Raw genomic sequence first — 24,911 nt, forward strand, 5'->3', positions numbered from 1 at the left:
CTACTGAGAGATAGTTCTATAAGTGTACCTTACAGGTGTTAGTAAGGAGAGACAAATAGGTGGTTGGAGGAGGTCAACAGGCAGCCCTGTATTGATCTTGGTTTCGTGCTAGTTGACACTTGTCATCAAGGCGTATCATGTAATTTTGGAGGAACCGATGTTCCCAGTGGAATTTAAACATGACATAATGCTCACTTATCAGAGGTATAATCACAGAGCCATTTACATTTTGAATGTTCTTCTGTAGGACTGAATTGTTCATAATGATTGTTGAGGAACTAGAACATGTTTGTTTAGGCCTTAGTGCTAATGATCGAATCCTATCGATCAAGTTGTGTCATATCTACTAAGATCTGTGACTTAATGGTGTGTGTTGATATTAAAATATCACAATATTTCTTTTTCAATAAACCAATCCTTCAAAATGTCGACCGAACAAATCCCAAAACACCAACGCTCCAGTCAGCTGACCGATAAAATTAGAAATCATCATTTAACCAATAGAAGCGTTCAAACCAAGGATACAAGATAAATGACATAAAATAACCAATCATCTTTCAACTCTACCCATCATATATGCCATACGTAGTCGACTAACCAATGAAAGGATGGTTATCATTAAAAATACATAAACTAAACTACAAATCAATCGGTTGGTAGAAAGGAATTCATGGATAAATGTAATTTTAATTTAATCCAAAAGATGTGTTACGACTTGTGGACAAAAATAGATTTTATGCATCTTGTTTTCTTCTTGTTGATGCTTACGTTATATTATTTGATAATGTGGTGTATTGCTTATTTTCTCAGATAAATAACTGGGGGGTAAAGGGTTAACTGTGTTTTTTAATCTCTGATTTACTTATAGATGAGGAATATTACTAAAATAATGACTATTATTATTGAGTGCAACCTCTGCCTACCACGAGGGCCGATATCGTCTGGTGTAAGAGTAGACTGGAAGAAAGCTTGGGGGAGGCCAAATCAAAACATGACATCGGCACGTAAAGCCATTGGTACATACGTACTAGGTTCTATCTAGTGACTGACTGATTAGCTAATATCGCGAGAATTCACCATAATTCCATATGAAATTAAGTAAATCATGGCCAATACAAAGAAAGAGAAGTAAACTACTTTTTAAATAATTAGTTAATTAAAATTTGACTAACTGAATAATTTGATGACATTTTTCCTTAAAATTGAAACTTATTTAAATCTTTGCATCAGATGAGAAACAATTTTGGTGCGAAAACAATCAAAGAAACATCTTAAAGACTAGGGACGTTTTTGTAAATACATAAGAAAAGACTGTACATTACGGAGTTGTTATGACTGAGACGTAGTAGTATCTAAAAAATAGATTAGCTAATCAGAATCTTGGTTATAATTTCTCAAACCTCGGGTATACTATTTCGGCTATCGCCTAGTGTTCTAAGGTCCGACAAACTATATACTTCGATTATCAAGTTTAGCCTTGAGTTTAAGGCCGAAAATAATCCTAATTAGCATTGGTTTAGAATGTACGCTTTTCTTCTATCCCAGTCTTCAGTACAATAACAGAACACAGTAAGCAGGTAATGAAAAGGTATTTTTCTCATGTGAATTAACTCATATAATAACATATTAATTTCCTGATCGCTTATCAGCATAAATATAAAGTATCAATTTAGGCATAACTACTCTGAATTTAGAGAGAAAGGAGGAAAAAGATAGGTGATTAATTAGCATTAATTGGAGAATAATGAAACGTTTAATAATCGTTAGTATGTTCAGCAGTAGCTCACAATAAAGGGAATATAGAAAAAGAATTATGCAGCTATCTACTAATTATACGATAAAAATGGGATAGCGATGCTTTGTGTGGTATATTCTAAAGTCTCAGCTGAGATGGTCGTCATTTGTGGTAGTCAGTTAACCGTCTCACTAGAAGGCCAATAAATCATCGATGATCACAGAATTACAAATTATTGCTTTCAACTTTTAATTTATAACACATCGAAGAATCTCACACAAGGAAACAAATATATCTCTCTAAGGAGCTCAAGCAAATATTAGTGACTGTATGGTTTGGTATTGAGTCTTTGACCTCATACAAATATATTTCTACATCAATTAACACATCACGCTTTATTAAATGATGCATTGTATATGACTTATAACTTTTTGTCAATTTTACTCAATAAGCAACTTCAAAATCGTGTTAAAGGTATTAGATTACTTCTTTATAACTAAAACGTTTAGGCTCGACTCCAATTATTACTTAGTTATACAGCACGAAAGAAGGGGATGTGTAACCGAATAAATGTAACCATTTGATGACGTCCCCGATAAATATGCGTGCTGGCTGTGTCCCGCGACTATTGTTTAAACAAACTTAATGGTTGCGTTTAAAAACAGCAATTTAGAGGTCGTCGACTAGATCCATTTATTACCTGATGGGGGTATGAAAACTGACATGTTGTTAATTTAACTTTCCATATACGGTGATTATTTATTATTATCCTGGAGTTCTAGTGAGAAGTAGTGACCAGTGTAGTTCAACCAGGTCTGTTGTGAGGTAGTAACTCACTGAAGACAATGGTGAATGTGTCGCTCAATTTCGTGGATTAGTTGAAGTTAGACATTAACACCGTTGGATGCCGGCTCAGTGGTCTAGTGGTTAAGTGCTCGCGTGCGAAACCAGTAGTCCCTGGGTTCGAATCTCGCAGGGGGCGAGGTCGTGGATGCGCACTGCTGAGGAGTCCCACAATAGGACGAAACGGCCGTCCAGTGCATCCAGGTTTTCCATGGTGGTCTAGCTTCAACTGACTCATGATCTTAACCATTGAAATTACTACAATCTCCACAAAAACCCATCTGATATTTAAGTTTATTTTAATTGTGTTTAAGCTGATACACCTGGTCTCAAGCCAGTATGAAGGAGGAATGTCGGGTGTCGGGTCATCAAATGCATTTTGTAGAAAAGGACCTTGCTAAAAAAAACGCTCATCATAAAAATTGTTTAAACCATTTAAATTCTGCCCTGGGAGCTGAAGGATCTTAATCTTGAAGAGTTATGACGCCTCAGGGTGAAAAATGAGGTTCATCGGCAATCATAAGACCCATGCCCTTTCTGACAAGCAGAACAATGATTAACAAAAGTAAATGAAATGTTCTCACAATGTGAGAGACCGGGAGGACCATTCAAGTAGCTGTGGAGATTAGAAGATACAACTTGGCAGTACTTATAATAAGTGAAACCCATTGGACGCAAGCTGGACAGGAAAAACTAACTTTGAGACAGATGCTGTTGTATTCTACTTATGAATAAGGAAATACCCAGCACATACAAGGAGTTGCAGTGATGCTCTCATATGCTGAGACATGTGAGATACTAAGTTAATTCAATTTATTGGGATGATTACATGCTACTTAAATTATTCACAAGTAGTAGGGTAATTACTTAAGCAATTAGGATTATAGGAGAAAAACACTCCGTATGCGATACCATTCTGTCAGTAGTCAAGATAGAACACATCAATTTGCACTGGTATATGTTGAAACACTTAAACACCAGCGCACAAAGAGATAATCTGAACCTTTACAAATCATAAAGAGAGAAAATAGTTGTTGTGGATGCGGAGGAATAGACCAATAATTATCATGTTAAGTCCAATGATGTCCTTGGACTTTAAATGGACATTTCCTATTGGTCGATATCTGTTCACTTGTTGAATATTGTACAAAATGTTGTTTTCTATTTTATGGTACGATGTGGTATGCTTGATTGGTATATAAACAAAGTATGTTTGGAATATAATGATTCATAACTCAGAGGTTGTGACTCGTGTTCTGGACTCAACTGACTGGGCTAGACAGGGAAGCGAGACCAATCGAGACTCTAGGCCGTCCGTTCGTGTTTACGTGTCACTGTAATCGATTGATAAGTACGGTGCTCTCTAATTTTCCAGTCAAGGACACAACAATTAGCACAGGGTAAAAATCGACCCAACTTAAAGTCATAACAATAGTTTAAAGTGAAGAAATGGTTTTGACGACTTAAGATTAGCGAATAACATATTAAACTCAATATTACGGGGAATATACACAATAAATGAAGCAACTGAATGATAATAGACGAATTTAAGCCATATAATATCTTTAGGTTGTCAGTCATGAAGACTGCACCTATCTTTCTTCACAGCTTAAACCGGAAACCAGTGATTTCATTTATTGATATTATACACACTTATATGTACTAACCTATCCTAGATCTCTTCCAGTGTATACTTACGTCACTCAGCAGAGACTGCTCGGATTGAACATTATTAAACCTCCTGCTAACAGTAAAAATTACAATGAGTGGAATTTTTCACGATGGGTATTGAGTATACTATTATTAATACTACTGTTAAAATCGATTAGGCGGTAAACTGTTAACAAGTAAATAATATTAGTAAAGGAGGGGGTTGTAGAGACTTTAGATTTTTCATAGTTTAAATCCCGAACTGACCTTAGCTAGATACGTTATTATTGAAAATCAGGGAGCTCTGGATACGGGTTTTGCTCTGGTATGGGACTCCTATAACCCCACATGTAGCTCTTTTAGGGTTACTGCTGGTTCCAAGCCCGAATAGAGGAGGAGGAGGGTTGAGCATAGGGTCAACAACACCATTCCGTGGAAGAAAACCCTGCTAAAAAATGCTAACCACAAAAAAATCATGGGAATTCTCTGAAGTGTATCATGTACTTCCTGATTTTCAATCGTAGTATGCCTAGCAAAGTTCAGTTAATGATTTAAACTATAACACTGAATGTATAACTATGTAAACCTTCAAACAAAAAGTAGCATAAACTGAAATCACATAATGCAAGATTCAATGGACAAAAATCTTTTTTTATTGTGTCAGATTATTGTACACGTATGTACAAGCAACACATGTAAACTGACTGGTTTAGAATGAAAATCAGGAACACTCTGTAGGTGGTATTGATGGAGAGATAAAACTAAAAAAGTATTTGCAGTAGTAAAATGGAAAATAGAATGAACCTAAACATTTCACAGATCAATCAATCAATGTGAACAATTCGAATAAAGATATGTTGACAGTATAGGGTTGTAAGGTTTGTTAAATTTAATTGAAATAACTGACGGATCAAACGTGAACAACCATTGGAAATATGGAAGCATTGGTTGGTCGTTTTGTCACTGTATGGGTCTCCTAAGCAGTGTGTAACCACGACCCTTCATGAGGGGATCAAAGACAGGACCTACTATCTTGCGCACAAGCGCAAGAAGTTATATAGTCACTGGTGAATGATTTCGAGAGGAGGGAGATGCGTAACCAGTGAAGTTCAGTAGTGTCGAGTGTGAACCAGTTAATTAATTACCAGTATCATAAATTGATTGAATTAGAAAATATAAACCGTTGGATGTTGACTCACTGATATGGAGAAGAAGTACTCGCCACAACACCTTGATATCCTTGGTGAATTTAGTCACGGATGCACACTGCCACTGAGTAGTTCCATTCTAGGACGAAATATCTGTGTGATGCTTTTTGATTTTCAATGGTTGGTCAAATGATATCAGTTTGTGATATCATCTATATATAATCACTATGATTGATTTTATCAATCTATGAATTCGCCACGTGACACGTTCAAACAATAACTAAATCGACAGATTTCGTGTTTAAGTTCAAAACATTCGCTTTATTTCAAATGTATTCTTATCTTGAGCAGTACAACATGTTAAGGTGAACAGTGACCTGAGACATATGACTATCAATTGTAATTGATGAGCACTTCAAAACAACACAGCACGTACGTTTTGATAATTTAATCACACTTGTGTAATGCTTTATTAAAGGTATTTATGATCAAACAATCTTGCAGCCATACTACTAAGCATATCTTCAACCTTCACCGGTTATGTTTTATAGTCCGTAAGTATTATCAACTGAACCGGTAAGTAATATGTCTTATCATTTCAATATTCAGAATATAGTGTAACATCATTACTACACAGGAAGAATGAAATTGAAGTTTTACATGCTAAATGTTTGTCAGTTATCATTTAATCGGTCAATTAATTTATCAGAGATAATGTTGATCTTTTCAAGATAGGTAAAGTTATATAGAATAAGTAGATTATGTGGTTAGTAATAGAATCCAGAGTCAGCGTTCCAGACTATTTCGGGTTTATTAACTGTATGTGTGCTTGTTACATCCCTAGTGTTGGATGGATAAGAAAAATCACACTAGACAGAGCGTCCTGGGTTTAAGTCCCACGTGCGGGATCGTGGATGCATACTGCTGAGGAGTCTCATACTAGGATGGAACGGCCGTCTAGTGATTCCAGGTTTTTAATGGTGGTCTAACATTGATTGATCCATGATCTTAATCAAAACTACGTTGTTGTATTTTTGTGAGCATTAGGTCAATAAATCTTCAAGTGCGAGGACTAATCGTTCAAAAGACATATTTCTTAGCAAAATGGACATTGGAATGAAGCATGATGTGAAACAACGCAAAAGTATAATAAACAATAAATTTAAAAATATCACATTCACGAAAATCAATTTTTACCAAGAAAAAAACAATTTGTCGCTAACCTCAAATAAGGATAGTCTGGCTGATATTTAACCGGCATAAATAGTAAACTAAGACGTTCAAACATTTGAATGCCACGCATTGATGATATACCCATGAATAAAAATATTCCATACAGTACAGGCATTGGAATACGCTGAAATAGTGGTAGTAGTAAGAAAAGGAAAGAAAAATAGGGTGAGAAAAGTCCTTTTAACAACAAATATAACTTAATGGTATGTATATACATAAGTCGTAAATTGCTTAAGTATGGAACTACACCATTGTGTGCTGATTCAGTTTAGTAGTTACAATGGTTAAGTATTCACCGCAAGATTTGAAGGTTTGGGTTCGCTCCTTGGGGTATCGTGATGGGCAGTTCCACTGAGGAGACCCCGTACTAGGAATAAAGAGCTGTTTAGTGATCCATTGTCTGTACAATGGTATCAAAACTATGATCAGTCAGTAATGAATACAACTCATAAATATATTTTTGTGAAGATTATAATCGAAACAATTCTATTGTTTAAATAAACTTAAGTGTTAAATGATTATACAGCAATCAGGAGTTGACAATTTACGAAAAATGGAACATAATAAATAATGATCCTATAACTGAATTCAAAATTACTTTTCTGATTAGAAGATTCATCAAAACATAAGGATCCATCGAAAAAATTGTGCCAAAAAAAACTTCGATTACTTATCATTATGATGTTTTGAAATGAACCAAATTGTATTATTATTTATAAATAGTATTCGTTAGAATCTTTGCTTTGATATACGTGTCTCATTTCAATTATAGCTGTGATTTACAAGCTTCCAAAAGACATTTATATTTTGCTATAAATCTCTATTTAGAGAGGATGAGTAGTTAAGTTGGATAATATTTTTCAGCCGAGGTTAAATGAATAGACTGAGTAAAGATGGTAATTCGGTTAAATGGAGTCAGGACATATCTTACGTATGCCTAACCACCACCTACTTTAACATTTGATCTTGGTTGATATGCGGGTGGGTCGAGGCACAGCTAAAGATGACCAAACCCAAAGATATCATCACTCTATGAAATTATTGACGGTCAGATTGAGCCGTGTATTTATGTAGATGAAAACAATCTAGTTTAGGCGATTACTTTAAAGAATAATTTGAAAAATATGAGTAATTTAAAACAAATAAGGAATGAATTTGCATTAGTGCTCAAACCAATAGCTGGTGACTTTTAAATTGAATTTTCAATTAATTGTCATAAATTTATCCGTAAGTGTAAGATGGTTTGTAAAGAGTACAGATTTTTATAGTTTACATCATGAACTAGTACTATTTAGGTAACTATAAAAGACAACTATTTAGTTCAAATATAGGATAATTTAGTGGTACTGTGTATCCAAAACTCCATCAGGAATCGAATCTACAACTATCAGGTCTTACAACCTTTATACCAATGACTTAGCATTCAACGGTTTATATATTTTTAACTGTGGTTAACAGGCAGTATTGTGTCTAATAATGGTAGTATATATGTGTAATTTAAATGACTTACTGATAATAAAGGAGTCATAAATACAGATAAACCAATAAATAGGAAAATTAATACTCCAGTGACACGTTGTTCTCTAAAAGGAAAGAAAACGATGAAAAACGAGAGAAAAAGATAACCACTATGAAAGTTATGTAGTGTGTGATATAGAGGAGATAATAGTAACATAATTTGTGCTCCCTCTCTCCCTCCTCTCGGAGAAAAAAGCATCTTAATCAATATGTTAAAACGTTTGAATGAACATGAGTTTGCACAAAATAATAATATTATAGAAGAGTCTGTGTAGATTGTTGAATTTCATAATTTATAATTATAAACTAATCTTAGATAGACAAGTGTTGAGAAACGGAAAGGACTAGACAGTTAAGAGTACAGAATTCAAGCTTTTGTGATGCAGTTGTAGATTTGAATTGTCACTACTGAGGAATTACACATCATAACGTAACAATTATCTGGTGCTTTTCTGGTTTTTCAATAGTTGTCAAAATAAGGCAAGTTTGTGATAATTCTAAAACAATTATAAAATCGGATTCTTAATTATTTTAGTAAATAGAAAACTGGGTATGAGTCCTCTTTTTACACATGTATTGAAAACATCTTACAGAACTGATTAACAGCTTGTTTATGTTTAAGGTCAATGGTTATTACTTCACCAACTTCCTAAAGGAATTCGTTCAATCAGAAAAGTTGTCTAAAGTGAGTAACTCAGACCCAAATTTATTGTAGAAAGCTCGTCCATTCTTTCACCACTTCAGATGGTAAACAAATTAATACCGTAACTTGTTGGTGGTATTCACTACATTTTGACCCTAATTAGAATATTGTCAGAAATCAGGGAGTACTAGAGGGTTGTTCCACCCTAGTGTGAGACTTCTTCACAACAGTGTACAGCCCACGACACTGGTGTGGATCGAACTCAGGACCATTAGGTGGTTAAACAAGTGCACACACATTTCCAACTATAATCAAGGATAAACTGATTGAAAGAAGATGGAGTATCAGAAATAATTCTAAACAATGATAACTCCGCATAACTGTCCCTTGATTGGTCATGATTTTAATGTATGATCAGCGAAATTAATTTGCGATTGACTAGCGAAAAAAAAAGCAGACAATCAGCTTTGCTAAATGTTGCGACACTATATAATATTGTATATTCTCCTTTTTTATGATTGATTTGCACTACAGGTTTCGTTATGGAATCAGCTCTGTTTGTGTTGACGGACTGCTAGCATTTGTATTAAATAAGTTATTGTCTAGATAGTTATCTGGATCTTAACTTTTGGTTGTGAATTTTGTCTTTAGATGTAACGTGATTCAGTCTGTATCTAAGATATTAAGTCATAGTGTTATCTAATTATTGCACCCTATCCGTGCAAAGAGAAAATACTAAATTTTCTTATTTAAATTGATCTGCAGCTATTTAGTGACAGCGATCTATGCTAAAGAGTATACTCGCTATTGAATGGACAGATGGCATCCCACCTGTACTACATGTGGCATAAAATGATGAAAACCATTCTCAGTCATTTTGTATCCGCGGAAATATTGAGTCAGATCCATCAATCTATCAGAACTGGTATAATTCTTGCTAAATAAATGCAATGTGATTACCATACTTGTGATATCACCAATGTTATTAGATGATTTTGCAACATCTTGAATCGATTTAAGTAAGAAATGTAAACCATAGGATACCAGCTCAGCAATCTGAAGGTTAGACGGTCACCTCGAGGTCTGAAAGTCATGGGTTCGATTTCTGCTGAGGAATCTCATAATGAGATAAAATAACTGTCCATTACTTATTGGTTTTCACTAATATTCTAGCTGAGATCAATTGGTAATTTTAATTATGATAATTCAATTTTAATTAAACTGCATATTATGGCACACACCAGTTCTTCAGTAATATTTGACATTTACAACTAATGAAATGTATTCCAAAAACAAACTCTGATTATTAGTCAAAGTTTCCATCGACAAACAAGACTATCTTGTTTACATAATAATTTAAGTGTCTCTCTCTCTCTCTCTCTCTCTCTCTCTCTCTCTCTCTCTCTCTGTATTTAAGAGATGAATCCTAGAAAGTTTAGAAATATGAGTATGTTTTTCACGTCTAAAAGATTTTTTATAGAAAGTTCATATCAAAATGGAAATAGTAACTCCGAATATCATTCATTACTTGAAGGTGGTCAATTTAGACAATAAATTATCATATTTTTTTTCAAAATTAACCAACAAAAACAATTAGTACGCTGATATAGTTCTTTGGTAATTGTAGAATTAACAAATTAGAACACTGTCGTTTCGGAAAACGAAACAGATTCTTTTTTGTAATAATGACAGGTAAAAAGTTGTTTGATCTTTCCTTCTTTCGAGTTCGATTATCGATTAGTTCAGTTATATTGGCGATAGAATTGGTAAGCGTCTAAGTACCAATCGCTACATCAACCAATAAACAACAATCAAGGCGTTACTACTTATTGGTATTCAAGCTCCGTCTAATCCAGTGAGTGGTCAATGATAAGACAAAGACAAGCAGCTGGTCATTTCCCTACTATTATTTTCAATTCAAATATGACCCAAAACTCGTACGATAACATGCTTGAGATGCTTTACCACACAACAACACAACTAAAGGATTACAATACACCCATAACGTAGTCGTAAGTAATGCAAATCCAGGGTAATAGGAGGATGATTAGTTAGTGATTAATCTGGAATAGTGAGACGTATGATAACCGTTTATAGGTTCGATGGAAGCCTAAAAATAGGAGAATCTAAAAATACAGCAGTCTGAACGTCTAATAATTGCGTAACAAGGTTATAACGATCCTTCGTATGATAGTCTCAAAAGTTATACTTCCCCAGAAGTAGAATTCTTAGGAAATTTATGTTGAAATAAAATAGCCATCACCTACTAAGCACATTCCACTGATCAACAGTCTCTCACATGTAGAAAAATGATCACATACACGTCGTATATATTCATGTAAAGACTTACCTGCAGCCTAAATAAACTGGTCGTTCACCAGGAGCATTTGTTTCGGATTCTTTTTTCAATGATAAAACATGATTAATCGACAGGACCGTTGCTGCGACAAACCATGGGATTCCAAGGATTGAATTACTTAATATAGTAACTGCGACAACAAGTAAATCCAAATGATAACCAGCTCCTTTCTGAAATAGAACAGAGAGAAAGAGAGAGGGAGAGTTAAACAGAAGGTAACATAAAACGAAAAGAATGCCATTTTTGTTTATCAGAGAATAGTGACTGACTGGATTTTAAATATTTTTGAATAATTAATATCATCTAATTAATAGTAGGGTTTATCGGACTATCGAGAGAATGCTGAGACGATATAATCAGTTGTGTACATGCACAGACACATATAAACAAACACCAGAGAAACATCATTAATCTAAAGATAAACACAGAAAAGTAAAAATGTAAGTGATAGTTCGAGACAATCAAACATTGACCATATGATAAGTTCACACTATTGGCTAATATTTGAATACCTTTTCTACGGAGCAAGACAGAAACTATCGATTGAATGTGTAACTCTAATTTCTAAGAGACAAAGACGTATATATTTCTGTATATGTATATGAATAAATAAATATATATTGCTCGATTCGGTTTTAGTCGGTAAAGCTTCCTTCTCGATCTTTTATTGATAAAACAGGTGTGTCTATATTATTATTATTATTACTTAATAGCTGAACTCATGAGTCGATTGAAGCTAGAACATCATGGAAAACCTGGAAGCACTGAACGGCCGTTTCGTCATAGTATGGGACTCCTCAGAAGTGTACACCCACGATCCCACCTCATGAATTCAACTTTTAAATTACCATAACATCCACAAAAACTCTTCTCTGATTATTATTATGATTTAGTATGGTTTGAATTAGTTAATTTTACAAAATTTACAATACGAAAATCTTATTCTTTTCAATATACTTTCTGTTTGTGGTGATGTACTTTTGTTATATCTATTTCCTTTATTGAAAACAACGATGAAAATTGGTCAGATATAAGACACTTCAATTGCATCGTTATTTTATACAATCCCCCTAACTTCTAGGGTTTTTTTTACTACAATCATATGTATAGAGAATGTATTCATATTTAGTGTTATAACCGGGAGAACATTGTAAAAGTTGGGAATAGTTTTTCAAATTATTCTTAATTATAATTTCGTTGTATAATTACCGGATACCTAGATTACTATGTCTATGTAATCCTTTTATCATACGTTCCATATTTTAATTTGTTTTCAGTCTCTTACACACATTCTCCCATTTTCATAGCCACTTTTGGCTTGTCTACGTACAATTGTTATTTTTCATTTTGTGATGCGATGAGACAGTATAGTGTACTTGTATATAAGCAAAGTATGTATGAAATATAAATATAGTAAAGGCTGGTTGCTAATTCTGGACTTAAACGGTGAGTAGAGAGAGAAGCTAGCGGATAACTGCCACCTCAGGGTCAATAGTGTTGGTTGAGCTTATAACTGACCAAATCAGAGACGTTAAACTATAGAATAAATAACAGACCAAATTAGAGGTAAGGTTCTGATTGGTGACTTAGCATGTGATATTTGTCAACGGGTTACAACATGGCATAATAATTGGTCTATCAGTAATCATTAGGACATAGAATCAACAATTAAAAATTACAAGATACCCTATTCGTTCAGTATTTTTTATTAACACAGCAAACCAAAGGTAGCACAGGTGCTGGATCATTTTAAGAAATATCTGTTTTCTTCAATTCCCTATCTAAATAAATAACCCTTAATATTTCATGAAGTTCTTTAAAGTTTCAGTGTATATGAAATATATAGATAACAGGGGAATCCAGTGGACGAGTTTCATCCATTGAATATACCTGCAAAGCAGTAATGATGCTCATCACACTGAAGATCAGACCTAGTACCTTTCGCTTCAAATATCAAACAAGTTATCCACTAAGCTATTGTGTTCAGATATCTGTCAGTAGATTTTTCAATTTTGGTATGAAAATCAACGCATTGTACATCCCAGTTGATAATTCTAAAACGGAACAACACATATATCAGGGATTTCACTAATAGGAATATACCAAATGTTATATTGAGGTAATCCGTTCAAGATGAGAACATAGCAGTAGAAACTGGTCAATTACAGTACTGTTGATCCAAGAAAATGACGACAACAATACTTCAAAGCTTTTTTCTCTAGTTTTTATTAAAAATCCCAGTTAGCTTCGATTGGATTAATAACAATAATAAAATTGATTCCTGTTAATTAGTATAAAGCAAAATAATTGTACACACCAAATGACGATGATGATAAGTGATAATAACTTATATTAACGATGGATTGGTGAGAATAGTTGGTGTGTGTGTGTTATGGGCTCTTGAAAATATCCCTTATTATTATTATTAATATTATTATTATTACTCTCTGTCCATTTGTCTTTTACCTAGTTTAGTTAATTTCTGTTTATCGATTTTTTTGTTGTTACTTTCTAGCTTCCCGATATGTTTTTCGGGGGGGTGGGTGGGTAATTTTATTGTTTGAATGTGTGTAGGAAGTTAAATTACAACTTTGTGGAAAGTTGTTTAGTAAATATTATTGTTGTTTTGAAAGGAACAAATGAAGTGTATGTGTGTGTACACAAGAGAGACTATAATATGCATATATATGTGAGATAGATAGATAGATAGATTGGGATTACTAAAGGGTAGAGACGAAATCAATAGGCAAAATAATTTATTCCTTATACAAAATTAATGGAGACAAAAAAGCAACTGAGCAAAACAAAATGAAACACCTTTAATTCAATATGACAGTGAAAAATGAAAACTTAGATTTGACTTCAATCAACTTGAGATAAAGTACAACCATCTTCTAATGTCATTGATGAATTAACTGGCTTGGTTGAATTTCACTGATCATGGCTACCCACTAGGACCCTTTGTATGTCAATTACCCACCAGTGACATTGAAAGATGACTGGACTAAATCGTAAGTTGTTTGAAGCTAAACATACGCCATTGGATCCCGCTTTAGTAGTCTAGGGGTTAAGCTTTCGCTATGAAACGGTAGATTGAATTCTTGACAGGATAATGAATAGGCACCGAGAAGGAGTACCACACGAGGATCATGATCTACCTCAAAATATTACAATTTTGATTAGAGGTGTGCGTTTGATATCTTTAGTTAGTAAGAAACCTAGTTAATTGGTCAGGCGATTGGTTACTTTAAGACCTATCAATAATTCATTTGTAAATAATAATGTTACTGTTATGTTAGTCGTCGCTGACTGCTGTGCCGGAAAAAGCGCTAATCACTTATACTCGGAACGGGAGACCACGGCAATTCCCGCGATTAGAAAGGAAGAACACAAAGACTGGTATAAGTGAAGATTTATTAGCCCCAAAACACGACAACGACGATGATCAAAATAGTCTAAAGTACACTGGTTTATATATTGATTGACTCACAATGTGAATGGAATGCGTAAAGTCTAACTTAAAAATCAACGACAGGAGATGTTATCAGTCTCTGATGCCATGAAGTATAAATGACTATGAAAATCATATAGGATTCATGAATTTTACTGTATTTTCAGAGTTGTAACCACAAACTGATTCTAGGTAGGCTACTATAGAAAACCTGGGAGCATTGGACGGTCGTCTCGCCTTAATTTGAAACCCACTGGCAGTGCTCTATCGCTACCCTGCCACTAGGGATCGAACTGAAGCCCTACGGTCTCGTGCTCAAACGTTTAACTTCTAGACCACTGAGCCGATACCCAGAGGTGTAGATGTCTAGACTCAATCAACTCACGATAATGTCCAACCCTTATCCATTGTCTGTGGTGGATGGTCGTATATTACTTGATATTAACCTAGTGATCCGATAGCTAGGAGCTAGCTACGAGACCTGAAAGTACTGGGTTCAGTCCCTGATGACGTTATAGGTGTACACTGATGAAAACCTCCATAACAGAACGAAGAAGTTGTCTAGTCTTTCTTGTTTTTCAACAATACTCTAGTGTAAGACCAATCTCTGAGGAATACAACTGACAGTCTTTCTTCAAAAAAAATGAAATGAATTTTGAAGAAATGTTGATTACCTTCAATTTATGCTCACGTCGATTCACAATGACCGCTGTAATTTGTTGATCCATAAAAATTAAAATAACTGCCAGGAATGATGGTCCGATAGCAACAATTGATGTCCACCATGGATTATTATCGAATGGATGTATAAACCAGCCACGTTTCTACAAAGTAATAACAATTATAATAATAGGTTAGATAAAAAAAGTCTCACTTCATTTTTAATAATTTGGATTATCCCGTTGTCTATATTTTGACTAAAATTTGATCAGTTTTGGTTGTCATATCCATTGCACAAATGAGTGTCTATCCGAATAGGACAAAGCGAGCGTTCTGGATCTCAATGCTATCCAAAGACCATCAGTTATAAGCATTTGTTTTTACAAAATAGGAATACTGAAGCAATCTTCACAAGATGCACATATATTCTAACAATAATCAGAATTCAGGTCGTCTCAGTTGACTACTAATGTTCATAAGATGAAATACAACTAACTTTATATTTCAATCACAGTAGCTGACTAATAAATGGTAAATTACTATCCCTTTGGTACATACACATTTACCTATATTTATTTATTGATTTGATATTACCACTTCTTTAAATTTATAAGTTTGGTTCATCAAAGATTGGTCTGATTCGAGATACTACAGAAAAATATAGATCACTGACTGTGATTCCCAGTAGAGTCGTAGATTTGCATTATTGAAATGATGATATGTTAGAAAGAAACAGCTGTTCAATACTTCAACTGTAATTAATCTATGAAAGAAATTAACTTGACTTCCACAAGACTCTTTCAACTAGAATTTTTTTACATCCATAGAATGTTAAAAAATATCTCATCTTTTGGAAGTTGATAAATTCTTCACTGTTTACCTATAACCTATAACTTGATTTCATACTGAAATGATGAAGAATATTTTGTATACGAAGATGAGAAAATGTTTGAAGATGTGTTTTCTTAGCTGAATGATAGGGAACTAATTGACTAATGAATAAGGAAAAACATGAATAACCAAAAGAATAAGATAACAGTTAACGATCAATAATAATAATATCTTACACTATAACCCAATGTTGGTTCAAATGTTGTTGGTACTAACAACTTCGGTGTATGTAAATTCATCAAGAAATCTGTTGTAGTACCGATCGCAATTGCAATTACCACTGAGAAATCTGATATTAGTTGACGTACCTAAAGTATATGGATATTTACACGAGAGAGAACAAAATTAAGTGTATGAGTAATGGATAGATAGATAGATAGATAGATAGAGTGGATAATTATAAAGTAACGATGAATAAACAGTTAATTATAACAAATACACATACTACTACTGCTACCTCCAGCCACTTAACATCATAACATAGCATATAGTGTATCGAATCATTCAGACTAGCAGAGGTCCCATCACAATTGGGTCAATATAATTTGCTAATGACTAGATAAACATGATATTAGTTACTATTCAGTAACCAATCAATCGTCAGTGATGGCCCGAATAGTAACTCAATGTTTGCTTATTAGACTATGATGTTGGGGGGGGGAGGTGTGAGGCGTATCAGGATTCAAGTAAGTCTTGGTAATGATTGTCAACTAGCACGAAACTTGTATTAAAAAACACAGAGTATCCTATCGACTATCTCCAACCACTGATCAATAAAGCACAAACAAAATAAATAACCCGTTGAGAAAGTGTTATTTAAATTATATACAAATCAAAGGGATGTTCGGATAGCTCATAAGTGATATAGCATCCCTAACTACAATAATGGGTAAAATCTCATATACAGCACCGATTCTACTGAGATTGCAGATACATACGTATCATTTTAATGCATACACTGACTAGAACACAAAACTGAAGTTTTAAGCTTAAACTATCAATCGATTACAAACCATCTAACGAGAAAAAATTACAATAACCTAGTATGTTAAGAATCTTAGTGACGCAGTGTACACTGGCCAATCAGATTAGAATTATAAAACATATATAGAAATATTTATGAGGCAGTGGTAATGTTGACGCCAACTATTTCACTTTCTTATCTTTCTAACTATTTTTTTTAGTCAAGTGACGTTTGTCAATTATGAGAATCTCGACTGTCGTACAAATGTCCAAAGATTTAAATTGATCTTAATTATTCAATTAACTAGTTTACAAAATTTAGTAAATAATTCATTAGTATTTTCCTGTCTATTACCAAACAATGATTTGCTTAAGTTATTCTCATATCTAACTAAACACAAATATATACAGATATTAAGGTCAATTGTTTGTGACCTTAATAACAAAAAAAGGTAAAGGGAAAAAATCAGATCTCATTATCCCAAAGTTCAATAATTCCGAAATCAATTTTTAAAACACAATACAAAATTCAGTTAAAATGAGATTGGGAATTATGGAAGAAGGAAGGGAAAACCAATGATTTTCCATGATTCAGTAGATCGTCAATTACCCTAAAAATTTAATCAGAGGTTAACTTCGTTTGTTTTAGATTAGTTGCCAGTACCAATAATGTAACATTTGGTCGACTTGACAGGAACCGTTTATTTTTTTGGTACATAATCGCTGTATAAACAACTTCCAAGATTTTATGCATTTCTGGAGAGTATTTCTCAAATTTCTTTAGCTCAGCAGTTCGTTCCGTCCTACTTTATGGCAGTGAAAAATGGTTGGTAAGAGGAGAGGATATTTGTAGTTTACTAGTATTTGATCATAGGTGTCTTCGAAACATTGCTCGTATATCATGGGACCACCGAGTAAGTAACGCAGTTGTTAGGAAACGGGCACTAGGTAAGGATGGCAAATCAATTGATGAAGTGGTGAAACTTCACCAGTTGAGATGGCTGGGACATGTGTTACGTATGCCCAACCACCGACTACCTCGACGTGCTATGTTCAGTGGTATAGGAGTAGGTTGGAAGAAAGCTAGAGGCGGCCAAACCAAAACATGGCACAAGTCCATAAAGTCACTGACAAGTGGACTGAGTCATGTTAGTAGGTGTAGACTACCTGGTTGGGGACCGCAAGATGATAGCGACCGATGGTTAGAGACCCTGAATAACATGGCACAGGTGCATACACTCTTTGTGTCCTCCCAAATTCTAATCTCCTGATTCCTCCTAGTCTCTTTTTTTCTCTTCCTAAATTTATTTCACTGGATTATACTCTTTAAATAACATCTCCAAACCCTAATCTTTCCGATTACTACTTATACTCTTACTACCTCTACCACTACGGGATTTGAGTCGACAACTGCATCTCTGTGGTAATGTGGTGTGGCGATTCGAACTGATGTACGTACGTACGAAGTTCTACGTTGTTACTGACTGACTGACTGACTGACTTAGCTCATTGAGTATGCACATAATTTACTAGAGAGATGTTGTATGTCAAGATTGTGGAGGCTAATGTCCTCAATATCTGACTCCAATAAATAATATCCCGTAACTGAGTATTTTAGGTAGGCTTAATCACCTAGTAGAATTGCGAATTTACTCGAGATTATTGAGAAGCCTGAGCACCAGTTATAGAGATAGTTTATTGTTAATGATTAATAAAAATCCACAAGCGTACGTTGAGCAAGCACACGATGAAACAGAGTGAGTCTGTGTGTGTTTAAAATCCATATATATTTTTGCGAGTTAATCGGGTGTGGATAAATTATCGATTATCTGCACATCGAAACCAATAGGAGGATAGCTTAAGAGTTAATGTACAGACATGCATTCGATCATACACACCGAAATTAACACAGTGAATTAAGGAGTCTGAGTTACAATGAATAGACAGATGATACAGTGGCCAAATGGGCTTGCCACAAGTTCCAATGAGAGCCAAACTTTTCTCTAGGCTATTTAAAAGTTAAAATCCAACTAATAGTTTTTTTATATAGTATAGAAAATTTATATTCCCATCTCGGAGCATATACCACAAAAATTAAAATTAAAAAGTTAACTTCATGTTCTTGATGGTGGATATAACGTTGATATTTTAAAATCATTCAAAGTAATCACTAGTTAAACAACTTTAAATCTACTAAGTTACACCGAAGTCATTGAAATTCTTAAAAAAATTAAGCTAAAGGGAATCAGTTATAAATCGATCATTACCCTGGTATCTTCTAGTTTTCATTATTCAATTATGCAATATCTTACTTAGTATTCTCAATGAAAGAAAATCCCTTTTCATACTTATGTCTTTTTAAGTTTCACTCATCTGTGTTAAATTTTATTGTTGTAGTTACATAACAACTTAAACATCAATATTCGTTCAACAGAAACGTGTTTCTGTGTTTTAGAATTTTCACAATTAATAACACACAAATATTTATGGATCGATTGAATTTAGACATTAACAATGTTGGATTTCGGCTCAGTGGTCTAAAAGCTAAGCGTTCGCGCGCGAGACCAAAGCTCATGAGTTCGAGTCCCACATACGGGACCGTGGATGCTCACTGTTGAGGAGTCCCATACTAGGACAAAACGGCCATCCAGTGTTTCCAGGTTTCAGTGGTGGTCTTGCTTAGATCGACTCGTGAATTCAAGCTGTAAAGAAATAAATATTCACACAGTTCACCGATCTATGATACTTCCATGTTTATTGTCACTATTTTACTAAACTTCATTCTAATATTATATAAAATAGTTTGTATATTGGTTATAAATAATAATTATTATTGTTTATAGGTTGTTTTAAGCAGCGGATGGGAATAAAAAAGTTAAATGAATTTCGGCTTATTCTGCTATCCTTATTGTTCTTGCTTTATTCACATTTACCATTCGGAAACATTGAATGTAAAAGATTATGCTTACCAGTAGAACCCGCGATATTCATTTCAATGAATTTTGGACTAGTCAGCAGGGTACACCTGCATTGTTGCACTAGTGTTCACATTGGGACTCGGTCAAATTCACTGCCTATCGCTTTAAACACCTAACGCGTAATGCATTGAGCTACTGAATCTAGTTAACCGTTAATGTTTTCAAAGGGATGTAATGTTTATAACATTATTAGTAATGGTTTCAGTTATCCTCAATATCTCTGAGGCTGGATTCCATTGTCATCTACCACCCATCTATTCTATAAAGCTTGTAACAAAATGGCTATGTCGAGTAAAACTTCATAGGATGCACATGAGCCAACAAAGACTGACTAAATATCGGTCTTGAATGTAAACAACCGGATAATTTAACCCTTACTTTTAATGATATAATTGACAACTATTGATAAATAAGTGGACTTCCCACAACTTATGAAATCACTTTAGCTAGACCACCATTCAAAACCTAGAAGCAATGAATGGCCGTTTCGTCCTAGTATCAGGCTCATCAGCGGTACGCATCTAAGACCCCGTCACTGGGGATTGAATCTAGGATCTTTGGTCTCGCGTATGAACAACGGTTAACCTATAGACCACTGAACCGGGATACAATGGTGTACATATCCAGCTTCAATCAATTTACAACATTCGGTAATCTTCATCCATTGCCTGGATCACTGTCTGATGGTCGTGCAGTGCTGCCAAGTTCTTACTGGTAGTCCAGCTAAGATCAGTTTATGATGTAAGCTAGGAAACTGCATTAAAAATTAAATGCATTTCATGTTAGAAACAGATGATGAAAGGAAAAGCCCAACTAAAACTAGTTGAAATCAACAAAAACCCGGGATCGTAAACAATAAAACAAAGTCTTCCCATAAGTCTTCATGTAGCCACCTCTCCACCACGCATCCCTCTCAAATTTCACTTACACGAGTAGGAAAGAATAATGAATTTCGCATCGATTTCATTGTAAAGGCTAACACAAATGTTGCTATAAATAGGATACACGAAAAGAAGAACACATCTGGTACATAAAATGGTCGACAACTTTTGCCTATCCATGTACCATTCAACTGTACACATAAATCTTGATATTCTTGTGATTTCCAAGAGTAACGACCACGTGAAATGGCCTCCCAATCAATTTGTTTCTAAGTATAAATGAGAAAAAGAGGAAAGAAAGATAAAAAAATAAACAAGTTGGAGAGAATATAGAAGATATAATAATGATACACTTTGGCTTGGTGTATGCAAGTGGATTAAGGGCTAGCAAGGAAATACGGTGGATACATGTTTCGTTCTCTTTAAAACTCAACCAGCTGAATAAGCTATATATCCCAGTGTAGACATTCATAACAAGGCTCGAACTCAATATGTTTTGCTTAACATATCAAACGAATTGTCGTGCCAAGAAATTGTACAACAACAACAACAATGTAATTAGGGTTAGAATTTGTGAAAGGCGTTTCAGTCGGATGAAGTGGGTATATTCATTGATAATTCAACTTTACAGACTTGTTGTTTGATTCATTAACAAAATAAAGACATTCCAGAGAAGAGAATTTCCTTTCCTACTATATCATTTTCTGAAACTTTTCAATCGTATTTATTGGTAACTTTTTACATGTAGTAGTCGATAATAAAATAGAGGGGTTTCACAAAAGAATCAAAGATCATCAAACTTATCAAGCGGAGGTCCATCAGAATGAAGTGGTGTTAACTATTATAGTCGAAATGATCAAAAATCTTTAAATATTTCAAGTGGAGCTAATCCGTGTCAGGTGAAGACAGGTATCTACATCAAACAGTGGGGGATAGTCGCGCGATTTCACGGATTGATTAAAGTTAGACATTAACACTGTTAGATATCGGCTCAGTGGTCTAGAGGTTAAGCATATGCGTGCGAGGCTGAAGGTTCTTGTTCCGAACCTCGCGTGCGGGATCACGGATGTGCACTATTGAGGAGTCCCATATTAAGACAAAACGGTCGTCCAGTGATTTCAGGTTTTCAATGGTGGTCTAACATCGATCGACTCATGATCCCAATCAAAAACTTAGCCATCTCCACAACCTCATATTGGTAATGATTTATAAGTAGAAAGATGTTATTTCTTAGTAATTAAATTTTTCAAGTATGAAATAGAAACGTCTGTATCATTTAACAAAGTAATCAACAATCATTAATGGCTCACGTTATGTAATTGTTTTGGAAGTAATAAAAAGTAACAATCTATGGAAGGTAATTGAACACTTGGTAAAGGGGAATGAGGTAATAATTAGCAATTGTAATTGGCGAAATTCGAAAGAACGCTAATACCATAAGAGAATAAGAGACTGAGCGCGACTCTTATGTACACAGAGTTCGGGTTCGAAATGGTGAACTGCCATAGACTCCGTTGTGTATAAATTCCTCATCCAAACCTTTTTTGAACCAGTTCTTCTCACTTGTGGAAGATTTTGAACACAGATTTGTGATGTGAGTAGTGACCTGAATTGATCATGTATATGACAACTGAGCTGTTGAATGATTTGTTTTCCCTTTTAGATAACCATTCAGGCTAGTTCCCGGATATTCATTTACCAAGTGAGTGCTTTGTACGGCCAATGTAACCAGCTCCACTCGCTGTTCGGTTAAATTTATTCTCAATATAAATCACGAATTGGTCATAGCTAGACCACTAGTTAAAACCAGAAAGCACTGAAAGATCGTTTCGTTCAAGTATGGAACTCTTCAGCAGTGCACATCCACGACCTCAATATAGTGGATCATGCTCAAAATATTCTGTGTGGCGTGCGAAAAATGCTTAATCTATAGACCACTGAGCCGGCATCCCACGGCGTACATGTCTAATTTTAATCAGTTCGCGACATTGGGCTTGACAACAAACTTACTAAAAAGAGATCCCTTCGTTGGATTTCAAAATTGTAAAGAAAACGTCCACATACATTTTATCAGAAGTTGGTTGAGGGATTCTACTCTCTAAATATTCGAAGTTAACAGTTGACCGGATGAACAACAGTAGCGTTTAAATCTTACAAGAATTGTTCTCTGAACACATACCAATATGGATTCACAATGAGTATTATATATTTATCGAATTTACCAGGTACAGGTTGATGTACGTGGCTATGAGCAATATTTTAGGTGTGAAGGGTAGTGTCATACTACCCAGTAGTCAAAACAAACGTAGCTGAAATGGAGTTCGAACCTATAGCTATGTGGATAAAAGTCAACCGCCTTAAAGATATTAAGTTACCCACTACTTCACACTGTAGATATTAGAGGAATGAATCATTTATGTACACATAAATATATTCAACAAAAACGACAGTCTAATGTACATTCAAAACATTAAAAAAAAGCATTATGTGTGAACTTACTTCCATCAAATCTTGTACAGATTCTGGTTCAAAAGTTGAATTGAATCCAACTAATGGAATATGTGTAAGTGGATGCGTTTCATACATTGTTGATAATCTTTCAAAATCTGTTTGATTTTCTGATGGAAAGCATGCGCAATGATGTTTATCGACTAAATCCGGTGACCAGGATCTGTGTAAAGAACAGAGGAAAAGAAGAAAATGTCAAACAATACAACATAGAAGTAGAATGAATATTGTCTTATTTATGTTTGTATGTGTGCGCGTGAGTGTGGATATTCAACGATTATTCGTCAGTCTTCACAATATCATAATACCAAATCGAAAAATTATTATATGTACTACTACTTTTAAAGGTAAACGAAAAGAGGAAGATCAAAGAGCACACCGCATCGGGAAACGGAAACAGATATGAAAAGGATAAATAGCAACTGGAAACAACTGGAAAGGATTTCTCATGACAGATTTGGATGGAGAATGTTAGTGAGAGACCTATGCTCCTCCATGAGGGATAAATGGCGTATATATGTAAGTAAGTACTAATTTATGAAAGAGAATTCCACTATTTGAGATGGATATTTTATTGGTATTAAATTGACGTCAAGAAGTTTATTCACTCAGTCATTAGTAACGTGTACAACCTGGAGCATATATGCATCGATTCAAGTTGTTACACCAGATTAGCACGAAACGAGATTAAATCTAAAGTAGTAGAGCGGTAGTAACGGTATCATTGGCAGTAGAAAAGGTTACGGATAAAACATTATGATTCTAAAGAAAAGAATAAGTTTGCACGAATACTAAAATGATAATTTTAAAATTTAATATCGATGGTACTATAATTTATAGATGAACATATCAGTGTTATGATTACAACCTATGTATTTCGGAGCAAAATTTATTATCGTTTTATTATTTATTTATTATTATTAGCTTTATTCAATATTTTTGGTACACTGTAGAGTTCTCAGCACAAAGTATTTCAACAAGTTTCCGTTTCTTACTTCTTGGTCGATCCTGGCGATAAATACTGAGTGAGCGTCAGCTAGAAGTTAGCAGTCCAGGAATCGACATCTAAATAATGTATATTCTTTTCGCTGCATATTGCCAGCAACCGCGATGTCTCTAATTGTGCTTTTTTGTAACTTGTACAGCGAAAGGTTGTAAACTTTTCATAAACGAACCTTAATAGGTTGTGGGATTAATAAATAAATTAAAACAGATAACTTGTTGAAATATCTAAAAGGCAAAAACAGATAGCCCAGATGTTCAAGCAGGCCGCCATGGCTTTATTCAATATTATATTTTTGGTACAAGATAGAATTCTCAGCTAAATTACATTTCGGCATTATAGTTGATGTCAATGTGTGATGAAACTCTAATTCTAACTCTTAACTATAAATCATATTCCTAATTTCTCACACTAATTGATAATTCTCTGTTGATCTTAGTGATTAGT

General features: G+C 34.4%; 1 protein-coding gene across 1 annotated transcript in view; it reads right to left on the reverse strand.

The window, feature by feature from the left end:
• The window catches only part of SLC4A8_1 (Electroneutral sodium bicarbonate exchanger 1), a 128,263-nt gene that overhangs the window by 44,801 nt on the left and 58,551 nt on the right, over positions 1-24,911 (reverse strand). Inside the window, exons 13-19 of the mRNA XM_051217877.1 lie at positions 23,453-23,624; positions 21,001-21,222; positions 16,308-16,439; positions 15,255-15,404; positions 11,121-11,299; positions 8,120-8,192; positions 6,600-6,733 (exon numbers count right to left, since the gene is read on the reverse strand). Of these exons, the coding sequence (XP_051064307.1) occupies positions 6,600-6,733; positions 8,120-8,192; positions 11,121-11,299; positions 15,255-15,404; positions 16,308-16,439; positions 21,001-21,222; positions 23,453-23,624 (1,062 nt within the window). The remainder of the gene's footprint in view (positions 1-6,599; positions 6,734-8,119; positions 8,193-11,120; positions 11,300-15,254; positions 15,405-16,307; positions 16,440-21,000; positions 21,223-23,452; positions 23,625-24,911) is intronic.

The sequence above is a fragment of the Schistosoma haematobium genome, chromosome 7, assembly GCF_000699445.3.
Source record: "Schistosoma haematobium chromosome 7, whole genome shotgun sequence".
Taxonomy (NCBI): Eukaryota; Metazoa; Platyhelminthes; class Trematoda; order Strigeidida; family Schistosomatidae; genus Schistosoma; species Schistosoma haematobium.